This window comes from Heteronotia binoei, chromosome 12 (genome assembly GCF_032191835.1).
Source record: "Heteronotia binoei isolate CCM8104 ecotype False Entrance Well chromosome 12, APGP_CSIRO_Hbin_v1, whole genome shotgun sequence".
Classification (NCBI taxonomy): domain Eukaryota; kingdom Metazoa; phylum Chordata; class Lepidosauria; order Squamata; family Gekkonidae; genus Heteronotia; species Heteronotia binoei.
This window is the reverse complement of record NC_083234.1, coordinates 76,580,644-76,595,452: the sequence shown is the minus strand read 5'-3', so window position 1 is coordinate 76,595,452 and position 14,809 is coordinate 76,580,644. Positions and strand designations below refer to the sequence as shown.

Below are 14,809 nucleotides of genomic sequence, written 5' to 3'. Positions count from 1 at the left end.
AGATTTTTAAGATAACAATATAACTCTTGAAGGGGGTTCTTCTTCCCTATGTTTCTTTTTTGTTTCGTTTTTTTTCTTGATAGTTAAGGGTACCTTTAATATCTGTTTTTTTAAAGAAAATAACACTGGCGGGGGTCAAGTAATTGGGGGAGGGGTGGGAGAAAGTAAGATGTGGGGTAGAATGATGGTCTTTTTCTTAATATATATTAAGCTTTTTATAAGTTGTAGTTATAGTTCTACTACCATATGTTACTAATAAAATTGTTTATTCACGAGCGTCTGGACGTGGAAGTGCGCGAGCGAGGCGCCTTGGTGATGTGAACCTGCCAAGCTGCCCCAAGCCGCTTCTGATTTTTTTGTTAAAATATATATTAATTTTAAGCGCATGGGTGCATGAGTACACCTGCGCATAACCGATACATGCATGGGGGAAAAGAAACCCAAATCCAACTACAGGGATGGTGTGCAACTGCCATCCGATCACACCAAGTCACCTCGCGGATTGGATGGGAACAGCTCCTAAGCTCTGCTCACGACCTGAGTTCGATCCCCGGCGGAAGCTGGGTTTTCAGGTAGCCGGCTCGAGATTGACTCAGCCTTCCATCCTTCCGAGGTTGGTAAAATGAGTCCCCAGCTTGCTGGGGGGAAAGTGTAGAGGACTGGGGAAGGCAATGGCAAACCACCCTGTAAAAAGTCTGCTGTGAAAACGTGAAAGCAACGTCATCCCAGAGTCGGAAACGACAGGTGCTTGCACAAGGGACCTTTCCTTTCCTTCTGAGCCAGCCCAATTTGGGATGCCTGCAATGCATCCCAAACTGCCTGTCTGTTAGGAGCCCCAATGATTAATTTTTCTCAGCTTTCATTTAAAAACAAAACATAGAAACAGAGATGGGTAGCAATAGAGGGAGGCTTTGCTCTGTCCAGTTGTTTAGCCAGAAACTGAGCCTGTTCCTTCCATCCATTGCTCTTCTGCATGGGGAACCCCCAATTCTGATTGATGTGCTGGCAAAATCTCTCCTTGACAAGCTTTGCCTGAGAAGAACTTCTGGGCTAATCCTGAACAAAAGAATGGAGTCAAAAGAGACTTCCCCTCATCATCCCCGCCCTCTGCAAAGCTTCATTGCGGATGAAAAGACCTGAGGTAGGATCCCTGTGTCTCTTGGGCAATGCACTCATCCATACGCTTGGTTTGCAAAAAAACCCAAACATGCATAATTTACAAATTCGGGTTTCCAGGTTTGGGGAACAGGAACACATTGCAAGCCAAAAGAATATGTGCATGCATGGGGGCATGCCACCACACAAGACAAAGGGTACTTGCACACACCTGCGGCCATGTGGGCATTGTCCAGATCATACAGTGTGTCCAGATCACACAAAATGGACAGAGTGTCCAGATCACTTTACTGTGCTCTAGTTAGACCTCACCTATTGTCTTCAGTTTTGGGCACTACAATAAGAACATAAGAACGTAAGAGAAGCCATGTTGGATCAGGCCAACGGCCCATCAAGTCCAACACTCTGTGTCACACAGTGGCAAAAAAATTTATATACACACATACACTGTGGCTAATAGCCACTGATGGACCTGTGCTCCATATTTTTATCTAAACCCTTCTTGAAGGTGGCTATACTTGTGGCTGCCACCACCTCCTGTGGCAGTGAATTCCACATGTTAATCAATGTATAGACAAGCTGGATTGTGTCCAGAGGAGGACAGCAAAGATGGGTGAAGGGTCTGAAGACCAGGTCCTATGAGGAAACTACTTTCCCCAGGTCCTATGAGGAAACTACTTTCCCCAGAATAATTACAAGCAGAGATGGGTGACCATGCCTGCGTTGGTCCCAAACTGCTAGTATTTCTGCAGATTGTCAAGCATTGTGTATTCATCTTCTGTTATAGTATTCAGATTATAGAATTGTTACTAACCCTGAATTAAACTAAGGCACATCAAAGTAGCAACCCCCACCTTTCTTCTTTCGCTTTCACTAACAAATGCAGGAATGTCCTCTTTGAAGATAAGACCTCCTGGGACTTGTTCTCAGGCTCAGCCAGGCCTGAACCCAGGATGTGCTAGTCGCAATATAGATAAGGAACCCAGCGTGTGAATTTCACATGTGAATGTAGAATTGTTTATAGAACCTTTGATGTGCTATCTTAAAGCCTGTATTCTACTGTTACAAAGTATCAGTTCCAATTTCTCCCTAGCTCGGATGAGCCACACGGATTATCAATAAACCAAACTTTGTTTCAAGATTCAAGGACTGGTTATTTTGAGAGCTCATGCTTGACACAGATATTCCCATAAAGCCCTCAGATGTTCAATGGCAACATGAGAGTTTTTGGTGGGATGCTAGGGTCGCCAACTCCAGACTGGGAAATGCATAAAGATTTGGTGGGAGGGTGAAGTCTGGGGAGGGGGTTGAGGAGAGGAGACACCTAAACTGGGTATAATGCCATCTGAGAGTATGAGATGCTGGAATGGGCAGGAAAAGGGCACTGAAAGCAAGTGGGACATGTTCAGTTTTGGAGGTTATTCGTATTATCCCTAATGAAAGTCAGACAGGGGAACGCCACGCAGAGGCCTCACCTGATCTTAACCGTCAACAGAAGGGTGCAGCGGGTTTTGCCCCACCCACCAAAATCCCACCTTTTGCTCCATCCTTTGTTGAAGAAGCTCCGCCCCCACAACCCCCATAAGGCTTTTTGAACAAAAAACATACAAACTATTAGATATTTATTTGTAGGCATAGATATTTTTTTTAAAAAACAACAACAACACAATAGCATCAGAGATGGGTGGCCATCACTTGCATTCACCTATGGCAACCTTTTTGAAACAGAGGTTTTTTGTCTTGTTTTTTTTGCAGTGAGTTGCTTTTAAAATCCATTGTCAGCCATCTCCTTTGGCAGACAGCGAGGGCTGTTGGCAAACATCTCTGTCTACCCCTTTGGAACAATGCTCTTCACTCGCTCGGAGAAGGAACTCCCTCAAAGTTTCTCTCCCCAGCAGCTGAGGCAGCCCAGATCGCCCTTTTCAATAAGCCTCTTGGGTCTGGTTTGTACCAAGCACATTTGTGGCTTTCCAGGCAAAGAATCTCGAGTGCAGGAGTTCGGCAAAAGCACTGAGAATTCCGTCTTACATTTTTAACTCCCCTTCAAGGCTCTCAGAGCAGAATATGTGGTCCCCCCCCCTCTCTTCCATTCTAACCTTCACAACAACCCTGTGAGGTAGGTTAGATTGGAGGGGGGTGAGCGACTGACTAGCCCCAGGTCACCCCATGAGATTTATGTCTGAATCCTGATTTGAATCCAGGTCTCCCATCCTAGTGGGGGGTTGCCAGCTCCGGGTTGGGAAATACCTGGAGATTCTGGGGGTGGAGCCAAGGGGAGGATTTGGGGCTTGGGGCATAATACCACCCTGTCTAATTTTCAAAGCAGCCGTTTCCTCCGGGTGGACTGGTCTCTGTCGCCAGAAGCGCAGCTGTAATGGCAAGAGATCGCCAGCCACCACCTCAGCCTGTTTTGGCAGGGAGGGTGGGATAGAAGTCAAATAAGCTAGACTAAACTAAACTAATGAAAATCAAAAATGTGACTTAAATTACTATGCAAATTGAACAGTATGCAAATTGAACAGTACTCTTATTAAGGATATTAGAAGAAGATGAAGATGATATTGGATTTATATCCCGCCCTCCACTCCGAAGAGTCTCAGAGCGGCTCACAATCTCCTTTACCTTCCTCCCCCACAACAGACACCCTGTGAGGTGGGTGGGGCTGGAGAGGGCTCTCACAGCAGCTGCCCTTTCAAGGACAACCTCTGCCAGAGCTATGGCTGACCCAAGGCCATGCTAGCAGGTGCAAATGGAGGAGTGGGAATCAAACCCGGTTCTCCCAGATAAGAGTCCGCACACTTAACCACTACACCAAACTGGCTCTCTACACTTAACCACTACACCAAACTGGCACAAACATCTTTACTCCAATGAACAAATCTAAATAAATCCACAGGGGTTTACAACACCCAATTCCTTGGCAGGTTCATCCACACACATCAATCGATCTACTGTTCCGTTGGAAGCCTTCAATGTCAGCGAATCTTGATTGCAGATAAAATACGGTCCCTCTCAGTTATCCATTTCAAATGAAGGCATGGCATTCATATCGGATTGTCAGCCTTCCAATTAAAAATTATGCAAGTAGTCCTGTGCGACAGGTGTGCTAGCTATCTTCCTGTTTCCAAACCAAATTCTTTGTCAGACAAAGGAAGATTAACCAGAATCTCAAATAGTAGTAAAGGCTCATTAGGGACAAAAAGTCTCCATAGAAATTTCTAACTGGCAGCCTGCTACAAATGGCTCAAGGCCACTGAAGTCACATTTTTTATTTTCATTGGTCTCTTGGTAGGGTTCCCAATCCCCAGGTGGGGGCAGGGGATCCCCCAGTTTGGGGGCCCTCCCCCCACTTCAGGGCTATCAGAAAGTAGGCTGGGGGGGATGTCTGCGGGGCACTCTATTACTCCCTATGAAGATTGATTCCCATAGGGTGTAATGGAGAATTGATCTGCGGGTATCTGGGGCTCTGGGGAGGCTGTTTTTTGAGGTAGAGGCACCAAATTTTCTGCATAGCATTCAGTGCTTCTGCCCAAAATATCAACCAATTTTCAAAAAGACTGGGCCAGGGGGTCTGATTCTATGAGCCCCTATCCTCCATTATTTCTAGTGGAGAAAAGGCATTTAAAAGGTGCGCAGTCCATTTAAATGCGATGGCCAGAACTCCCTTTGGAGTTCAATTATGCTTTTGCTCCTGGCTGCACCCCCAGTCTCTCCTGGCTCCACCCCCAAAGTCCCCAGATATTTCTTCAGCTGGACTTGGCAACCCTAGTAGGGGAGCAGGGCGGGGGGGGGGAAGGGGGATTTGTGATTTTGACATGCAAATATAAGCTCAGTTCTTTGTATTCATTTTTTATATGGATAAGCGGAGTATTGGCCAGAGACACAGGTGCTCTTGGGGGATCCTTTGTGATCATTCTAACAGCTTCCTGATCACCATGCCTTTGCCCCTGGTGCATCTCAAATGTTTTGAACTCGGCTCCTTCTTCTCAACCTGCTCGTCTTCCTGCCCCAACTGTGAGTTCGAGATGGAGATTCATACCTGGATGACCTCCGTGTATGCAGCTGCTATGATCTGTGGAGATCCGTGGACTGGGGCTGAGAAAGGATAGAGCTGGACTCCTAAAATTTATGCGTATCAACACAGCAAAAACAGCAACTCATACTTGGCTCTAGGACTCTTTTTCTTGCAGGAGTTCCTCTGCATATTAGGCCACGCCCCCTCTGATGTAGCCAGTCCTCCAAGACCTTACAGGGCTCTTAGTACAGGGCCCACTGGAAGCTCCAGAAGGATTGGCTACATCAGGGGGCGTGGCCTAATATGCAGAGGAGCTCCTGCTAGAAAAAGAGCCCTGCGTAACGGTTGGCTCCTTTCCTCCAAGGTTAGGGTGGAATGATAGGTATGTTGCCAAGAGGTGGATCTATAAGAGGCTGAGGTTTGTGAGGCTCCACAAACCTTGCAAGGATCAAAACAATGGACCACCTACCCAGTTCTCAACTGCTTGGGAGCAGAAGGCCCCTCTCCTTCCCTGCAACCCAGCATTTCCGTTTTCATCTCAGGTCCCTGTGGGAGAGGTACGGGAAAGCTTCCCCATAATATGAGAACCTGGCTAGCCAGTGATCATACTGCCTAGGATAGTCTCAAGTGACCTTTCAATTACTTGGGCTATTTATATGAAAGGCGGGTAGAGGAATGAAGAGGTGTTAACGTCCATTTCCGAGCAACATTTGTGTTGCAAGCTAGTTCTAAATGCACAATCGCACGATGCAGGCACGGGCTAAGGAATGTGTACAGCAGGGTTTGGAGAGCAGAACTCCCCATTTTGGAGGGGAAAGTCTTTCTTTTTTGAGCACCGCAGTCAGTCTATCGACGTCAATTCAAACATTGGTTTATTAGCCTGGACCGTGCCACGGTTTGTAGTACCAAAGTCAGCCACACTTTTGGACAAACTGGGGTTGGGGGAGGGGAACAAGTGAATCTTGGGGACCACTGGGGTTTATTTCCAGCCTCTGCTCCCAAGCGCTTAGAAGTTCTTTGGGTGTCTGGGCACTTTGTCTTCAAATCAAATCCAGGAGTGGGTTGCGAGTCCTTTTCTTTGGTTCTTTCGAGCAAATTTGTTCAGGTGAGCGAAAAATCATGAAAAATGCATAGCTCCTCTACGTTTTAAAGAAGCGCGGTTGTTTTCAGTTGGATAAGGTGGGAAACGCCTCCTCCTTGCCGATGGAGCTTCACAGAATTCTGTCAACGCTCCCTCTGTCTTCATCTGGGGTACAAAGGAAACGAAGAGACTGCATGACGGAATTTGGCGTTGCTGGCGCATGAATCACTGAGGTCTGGGTTGCTCAGCAACCCAGAATCGATGCTGGTGGGTGGGGCAGGAGAAGAGCGCGACTGGGGCACGCAAGAGGCAGGATTCCCATGATGCCTCAGGGCCCTGCTGTCAGTTCACGGTGGGCACCTGGTTCTGATGGAGGCTGAACTCTTTGGCTTTAAGGCGCAGGCTGGCAATGCTGTTGGCCATGTTCACCCCTTGGGTGGGCGTGGTGGCACCGCTGGAACTGTAGGAAGGCACTGTGCTGCTGGAAATGGTGGCCAGCGCCAAGGAGAAAGGGAAAGAAGAAAAGACCACAGGAGAAGAGGCGTTAGTCTCTGAGATGGCTGTAGTCAGGCCTTGAATTCAGCAGGATCTCACAGGAGTGCAGCTCCTGACCCTTTCCGAAGTCTCCCTCCTCCTCCCCACCCACCTTGTCCATTGAATAGGAGGTGCAGCTGCATAACAATCCCTGGATTGGGAGAGCAGGCAGCCAGCCAGCCACCAGGAGCTTTGCCACACCCCCAGCAGCCCTCATTAACCCATGAGAAGGCCATGCCACCCTTTCTCTACTTCTTATGTGATTTTAGGTGACTGGAGGCTTACTGGCCTTTTGACTGGGGCAGGGGGGCAGCCAAGGAGAGCCCTAGGTGAGCGAGGCCTTCTTGGGATGATTGGATCTCTAGCTAGCCCAAGCAGGCCTCACTTGCCTGGGGCTCTCCTTTCTTGTGATGGGTTGTTTTTGGCTGGTAGGGAGGGCAGCATATGCTAATGAATTATGCTAATGAGCTCCACCACCTATTTTTCTACAAAGCGACTCCTGGTTGTAGTTAACATTTCCATTATATCAGGGATTCCTAACCTTTTTGATTCTGTGGGGACCTTTGGAATTCTGACACAGCATGGAGGGCACAGCCACAAAATGGCCGCCACATGAAGTGGCGCCAGCCACAAAAATGGCTGACGCAGCTTCCTTTCAATCGCACAGTGAAGATCCTTGTCCTGTGGTGGGAGCTGCTGCCGAAGCAACATTCTTAAAAATCTGCACAGCCAATCAACTCTCCAGCGGCCAGTCAGAAGCCTTGTTGGGCAAAAGCCCCACCTGGCCACGCCCACTTTCTGAAAACACTTGGCAGGTGCTCAGAAAGGTGTCAGCAGGAGCCACAGTGCCCACAGGCACCAAACTGGCGACCCTTGAATGAAACAAATAAAGCACTGCCAACATTTTTTTAAAAATCTTGATATATTGATAACACATGATTGCATCAAGATTCCTTTAGTGTGGGATTTTATTGATGCATGTGGGCAGGGGTGGAATTCTAGCAGGAGCTCCTTTGCATATTAGGCCACACACCCCTGATGTTGCCAATCCTCCAAGAGCTTACAAAAAAGAGCCTTGTAAGCTCTTGAAGGATTGGCTACATTAGGGGTGTGTGGCCTAATAAGCAAAGGAGCTCCTGCTAGAATTCCACCCCTGCTAGGGTTGTCAGGTCTCCTGTGTTCTTCAGCAGGGGAATGTCATACGCGGCCGCTCTAGGCGTTTCTGGGAAAACTCTATGGTTTCTCCGGCCGCTCTAGCCATTCGGGAGGAAAAAACTCTATGGTACCTATTATACTATAGAGTTCTCCCTCCCAAATGGCTAGAGTGTCTGGGGAAACCATAGAGATTTCCTGGAAATGCCTAGGGTGGCCGCTGCGCTATGTCATCTGAGTGATGTCATCGTGCCGGCGACGTAGGGGGAGCAGCCCTAACTCCTGCATGTGGGTAATTTTATCCATTAATAACTGGCCACAAAAAGCATTCTTGATGCAGTAGGCCATATGATTGCAGCAAGATTTCTTTACAGCTCTATCAGCATGTGTTATTGGCAGGGGAGAAGAGGGGGAAAGAGGCAACCACACAGCAGGGACTGAGGCCAACTGGGTCTGCTTCGAGCCAAGAATCAGCTTTAGAAATTTCTAAAACCAGATAAAAGGAGAAGAGAAACTCAGTTCTGGACCAAGAAGAGAGCAGAAGAGTAGGCCAAAAAGAGCATCTTATGCCAGGGGTCCCGCCACTGTGCCTGTGGCCGCCGTGGGGCCTGCTAGTACCTTTCCTGGTGCCCATCAAATTGTTTAGAAAATAGGCGGGGCCAGGTGGGGTTGGCTTCTGATTGGCCACTGGAGATTTGATTGGCTGTGTAGATTTTTAAGAATGTTGCTTTGGCAACATTTTGCGGCTGGTTCCACCTTTTGTGGCAGCCTATTTTGTAGTCGTGTCTAACATATCATGTCAGAATTCCAAAGGTGCCTGCAGGCTGGAAACGTTTGGGGACCCCTGCCTTATGTCGTTATTGCTTCAAATTATTCACTTAATTTGCAATTATTTCCTTAATTCACAATTTCTGGTTTGTCTGGAGTGAAGACACTTGCAGAATTCCATTTCCTTTGAATTGAAGAATATTCCATTTTTAGAATGGTGCTTTTTCTGCCTTACCCAGAAAAGTATGCATCTCCGAGAGATAACTGAGGAAACTTCTCATTTTATTGACATCAGGTTTTATTAGCTTGAACACTGTTGTGATTCTGACTTACTACCTTTACAAGCCTCTTTGGTAGGGCTGCCAGCCTCCAGGTAGAGCCTGGAGATCTCCAGCTTTTACAACTGATCTCCAGCTGGCAGAGATCAGCTCCCCTGAAGAAAATGGTTTCTTTGAGGGGTGGACTCTGTGGCACTGGACCACGCTGAGGCCCCTCCCCTCCCCAAACCCCACCTTCTCTCAGCTCCACCCCCAAATTCTCCAGGTATTTTCCAACCCAGACCTGGCAACCCTACTCTTTGGGAAGCTGCATTTTGTGATGCAAAAGCGTATGTGGAAATGTTTCTGTGCTCAGCAGATTTCACCATCTAGGAACTAGAGATGAATGAAATCCATTTGCACTTACCTGTAGGGGGATGTGGTAGACCAGGAGAGATAGTCCGGGCTCAGGCTGGTAGGGCGGGGGGCCATGGGCTGTTCAATGGCCGCATCCTGGCTGTAGGATTTCAGGAGAGACGCCGACCGATTGGCTAGCATGGCTCGCTCATTACGGCGGAACTTGGCTCTTCGGTTTTGAAACCAGACCTGTTGGGAAGAAGAAAAATCCACTTGCCCCTGTCGATTGACCACCACAAAGGTGAGAGCAGGGCCAGTGTGTGGGAGTAGGTGAGGTAGGTGGCTGCCTAGGGCGTCACCTTGCAGCAGGGGCAGGTGTCCCCTCTCTGTCCCAGGTCGCGCCATCTCTGATCCTCCACATCATTCTTTCTCGACTCTGAGTGATCACAGCCGAGAAAGAACACTGCTTCTAACCCCTTGGCTTTGCTCTTCCCACCCCCACTCACCCCCCTTTCCCTCTGCTCCATGTTGCCAGCTGCCCTCCTCTCACAGGATCTGTTTGTGTCCTGATTTCAGAGCAAGAAGCGTCTCTCCTGAAGATTCAGTAGGAATATAAATGTCTAAGAACTCCAGTGACTGGAGGGTGTAATTTGTCAGGGTTGCCAATCCCCAGTGGAGAGACAGGGCATCCCTGTTAATATTATGAAAGCCAAGCAGTTTCTAAGCACAAGCTGGGAGAAGTGAAAGTAACAGATCTGCCAGGGAGATCATCGAAGTGACAGAAGGTGGCTGGCTGCCAGATTGCATCAGCCTGGACCATGTCAGCCTGGACAATGTCAGCAAGCTGATTGGTTACCTGGGTGGATGGATTGTATAAATGTACAAAGACACTTTACTGTGTGTGGGTTATGTATGGTGGAGTTGCAGCGGAGCATTCTGTCGGTTTGGAGAGTGGAGGTGTAAATAAATTGTATATAGTGGTTTTACCACTGCTGTGTGCAAGCCTTCATTCTTTGCGTCACTAAAGACCACCCTCACTAAACACAGGCGCATCAACAATCTCCTGGTTTGGAGACCCTCCCCGCTGCCTCAGAGTTATCAGAAAGGGAAGGGGATGGTCGGGGGAGGAAATGTCTGCTGGGCACTCCATTGTACCCTATAGAGACTGGGTCTGTTTTTTGAGGTAGATGAACCAAATTTGCAGCATAGCATCTGGTGCCTCTCCTCAAAACACGCCCCCCCCCAAGCTTCAGAAGGATTGGACCAGGAGGTCCAGTTCTATGAGCCCCAAAAGAAAGTGCCCCATCCTCCATTTTTTTCCAATGGAAGGAATCATTTAAAAGGAGTGCGGTCCCTTTAAATATGATGGCCAGAACTCCCTTCAGAGGTCAACAATGCTTGTCACGCCCTTGCTACTGGCTCCACCCCCAAAGTACCTGGCTCCACCTCCAAAGCCCCCGGATATTTCCTGAATTGGACCTGGCAAACCTACAGGCTCTACTGAGAGAGTCTGACAGGGTTCTTGCGCGTGGATTTACATGCCTTCACACTTGAGGTGCATCTGCCCTCCTGTCTGAGATTTAATGTCTGAAGACCTGGGCATGTGTGTGCTGAAACCTTTAAGCATTGGATCTCCAGCAATAAACAGTGACAAATATATATGTATGTATTAAATGGCATCCCCAAATTTAACCAGAGCAGGTTCATTAGAACAGAGGTCCCCTTTCCCTGGGCTGTGGACGGTTACCAGTCCATTGCCTGTTAGCAACCAGGCCGTGCGTTGCATAGTTATTTCATTATATATTACAATGCAGCCAGTTTGGTGTAGTGGTTAAGCGTGCGGACTCTTATCTGGGAGAACCGGGTTTGATTCCCCACTCCTCCACTTGCACCTACTGGAATGGCCTTGGGTCAGCCATAGCACTGGCAGAGGTTGTCCTTGAAAGGGCAGCTGCTGTGAGAGCCCTCTCCAGCCCCACCCACCTCACAGGGTGTCTGTTGTGGGGGAGGAAGGGAAAGGAGATTGTGAGCCGCTCTGAGACTCTTCGGAGTGGAGGGCGGGATATAAATCCAATATCTTCATCTACCTCACAGGGTGTCTGTTGTGGGGGAGGAAGGGAAAGGAGATTGTGAGCCGCTCTGAGACTCTTCGGAGTGGAGGGCGGGATATAAATCCAATGTCTTCATCTACCTCACAGGGTGTCTGTTGTGGGGGAGGAAGGTAAAGGAGATTGTGGGCCGCTCTGAGACTCTTCGGAGTGGAGGGCGGGATATATCTTCATCTACCTCACAGGGTGTCTGTTGTGGGGGAGGAAGGGAAAGGAGATTGTGGGCCACTCTGAGACTCTTCGAGTGGAGGGCGGGATATAAATCCAATATCTTCTTCTTCTAATAATAATAATAATAATAAGAAGAAGACGACATTGGATTTATATCCCATATTCGACTCCAAATCTCTGAGTCTCAGAGTGGTTCACAATCTCCTTTATCTTCCTCCCCCACAACAGACGCCCTGTGAGGTGGGTGGGGCTGAGAGAGCTCGCCTCAGAAGCTGCTCTTTCAAGGACAACTCTGCAAGAGCTCTGGCTGACCCAAGGCCATTCCAGCAGCTGCAAGTGGAGGAGTGGGGAATCAAACCTGGTTCTCCCAGATAAGAGTCCACACACTTAACCACCACACCAAACTAATAGAAATAAAGTGCAATTGTATCATCCCAAAACCACTGCACCCCGCCCCCCACACACACACACCCCACAGTCTGTGGAAAAATTGTCTTCCACAAAACTGGTCTCTGGTGCTAAAAAGGTTGGGGACCACTGCATCAGAACACTGAGAACAAGGACTGTTGAGGGGAAACCATGGGGAAACCACTCTTCTTCTCTCACCTGCACTCTGGCTTCACTCAGGCTCACCCTCCGCGCCAGCTCCTCCCGCACGAAGGCATCAGGGTAGTGGGTCCTCTCGAAAACCCTCTCCAGGGCCTGGAGCTGGCTGCTGTTGAAGGTTGTGCGGTTCCTCCTTTGCTTCTTCTTCCGTTTGGCAGAGCTGCGGGTTGGGCTCAAGCTCTCTCCTAGGGGAAGGGGACAAGAGAGTCCATGAAGTATCAGCACACAGTGCATCACACTGCGCAAAGCCCAACTGACCAGTTTCCTCAGGACACAGAGGTGCCTGGGGCCATGCTCTCCATTGCCATCACTGCTTCTTCCTCCAGCTTCGCCTCCCTCTTCATGAGCAGTTCTGATTGCCTGCCCTGCTAATTCTCCTGTGTCCTCTGACCCTTTTAAAAAACAGGGTGGCCACTCATCCCCTACAGCAAAGGTCCCCAACCTGGAACCCTCTAGGCTTGCCAATCCCCAGGTCCCAGTGGGGGTTCTCCCTCTTTCCCAGGCTCCTTCCCGGCCCCAATCAGCTGGCCAGCGGGGGGAAGCTCCACCCCCACAGCTACCATGTGCCTTTCCCCTTCAGAACCCTAGGAGAAAGCTTGCAAAGGCTTCCTTTTAGGATGGTGTGTCTGTGTCTTTAAGGCTAAATGGGAGTGGGGTGAGCAGGCAGAACAACGTGGCTGCTCCCAGGAGCTGTGAAAGCAGCCCAGACCCTCTCTTTGTTGGACAAGCTTTTCAGAGATCGTTTGCTTAGGAAAGGGTAAACCTGAACCTTTGATTTCCCTGTGTTATTGGAAGTTCAGCAACTCATGAGTAAATTGCCCCAGTGAGAACACACGAGTGTGGGATTGCAAACTGTTTGATTTTTGCTTCTGTTTGTGTGTGTGTGTGTATATGAGGGGATATATATATATATATATATATATATATATGATTTGCAGCTGCTTGGGTGAGGAAATGAAGACTGTATTCAGGGGAACTGTACTGCTGTGTTTTTATTTATTTATTTCAGGAAAAGTCTCCTGGCTCTACCCCCAAAGTCTCCAGATATTATCTGAGTTAGGCTTGGCAACCCTGGAGCCCTATGATACCTTTCCTGGAGTTCACCAAGTGCCTTTAAAAAGTGGGTGGGGCTACTGGAGATTTGATTAGCTGTGTAGAATTTTAAAATTACTGCTTTGGTAGCAGTTGTCACCACAACACAACTAGGGTTGCCAAGTCCAATTCAAGAAATATCTGGGGACCTTGGGGGTGGAGCCAGGAGACATTGGGGTGGAGCCAGGAGCAAGGTTGTGACAAGCATAATTGAACTCTAAAGGAAGTTCTGGCCCTCACATTGAAAGGGACTGCACATCTTTTAAATGCCTTCCCTCCACTGGAAATAATGATGGATAGGGGCACCTTCTTTTGGGGCTCATAGAATTGGTCCCCTGGTCCAATCCTTTTGAAACTTGGAGGGTGTTTTGAGGAGAGGCACTGGATGCTTTGCATAATTGGAACTCTGCTGCCTCCATCTGGTCAGCAAGTTAATTGCTGACCAGATGAAGCAGCAGCGTTCTGATTACGCATGAATTTGTGAAAGAACTGAACATTGTGAATATTTTCTACACATATACCCCAAGTTTTGCAAGACGCTCCCTGGAGGAAGGACCTGGCGGTCCGAAATGGGCTTTACTCTGCTAGCAGTCCATTGGAGCTCTTTTCTGGACTTATGATGTTTTGGGCTATTTGCACAATGGTGTGTATATGTGCATAAATATGCACATGCGCTATGTAAAATTATGAGGTTGCTGAAATGCACTCTTTTCCTTGTATGAATTATATTTTGTAATAGCATTTTTCACAGAGTGGTTTGTTTCATTTGGTCGCACCTGGGGATTGGCAGCCCTATCTCTCAAAGGCGATCTGAGACAACTGCCTCAGTTGTCCTTCCGGTAGCTCTGGCTTTGCAGCTCACCTTCTGCAAATGCACATGACCACTCGCTTCATTTGAAGGGAGCCCATTGGCTGGAATTGTATTTTTTGCTTTTCAAGTAACGTAGTAAAACGTTTGAATTGAATTGGGTGCTATTTGGATTTCATCCATATGCACACAATTAGAAGAGAATGATAACGACGGGTCCCTGCCCCAAGAAGGTTACAATCTGACATTTGACAGAAGGAAGGCATTGTGAGAGGAGAAGTCAGAGGCCAGGGTGTGTGTGCGTGTGTGTGTGGGGGACTTGTATTCATTCATTATTCAGACTTAAGGGGAGAGGGGGTTCATGCCAAAGGACTGCGTGAGCGTGCATTTTAGTTTAATTCTCCACTGAAATACTATCCAGCGCATTTTCTGCTGGGCAGACATCTGGCTTCCATTTGTTCCCTAATGGCGGGAAAAAAGTTATTTTAGAATGGTTTTGAAATTTGGAATACTTTTATGACAGCCCTTTGATTTGTTCCCTGGATTCCTCTGCAATATGTCAAATTTTAGCGGCTGTGATGTGGGGAACTCTTGCTTGCCTGGAGAACTGCTCGCTAATAAGGCCCTCACAATGCTGTCAGGAAACGTTACCAGAAGGGGCATGGAACCTGCAAAAAACCGAAAGGAATGAGGGCACCGCTCTCTGGCTTTCAAGAGAACACTGATTTTCCCAGCTTGGTGCCT

At 48.2% G+C, this 14,809-nt stretch overlaps 1 protein-coding gene across 1 annotated transcript in view; it reads right to left on the bottom strand.

Annotated features, from left to right (window-relative positions):
* Nucleotides 1-6,337: 6,337 nt before the first annotated feature.
* The window catches only part of PRRX2 (paired related homeobox 2), a 140,946-nt gene continuing 132,474 nt past the window's right edge, over nt 6,338-14,809 (bottom strand). Inside the window, exons 2-4 of the mRNA XM_060250897.1 lie at nt 12,166-12,350; nt 9,351-9,529; nt 6,338-6,690 (exon numbers count right to left, since the gene is read on the bottom strand). Coding sequence (XP_060106880.1) covers nt 6,555-6,690; nt 9,351-9,529; nt 12,166-12,350 — 500 coding nt within the window. The 3' untranslated portion in view covers nt 6,338-6,554. The remainder of the gene's footprint in view (nt 6,691-9,350; nt 9,530-12,165; nt 12,351-14,809) is intronic.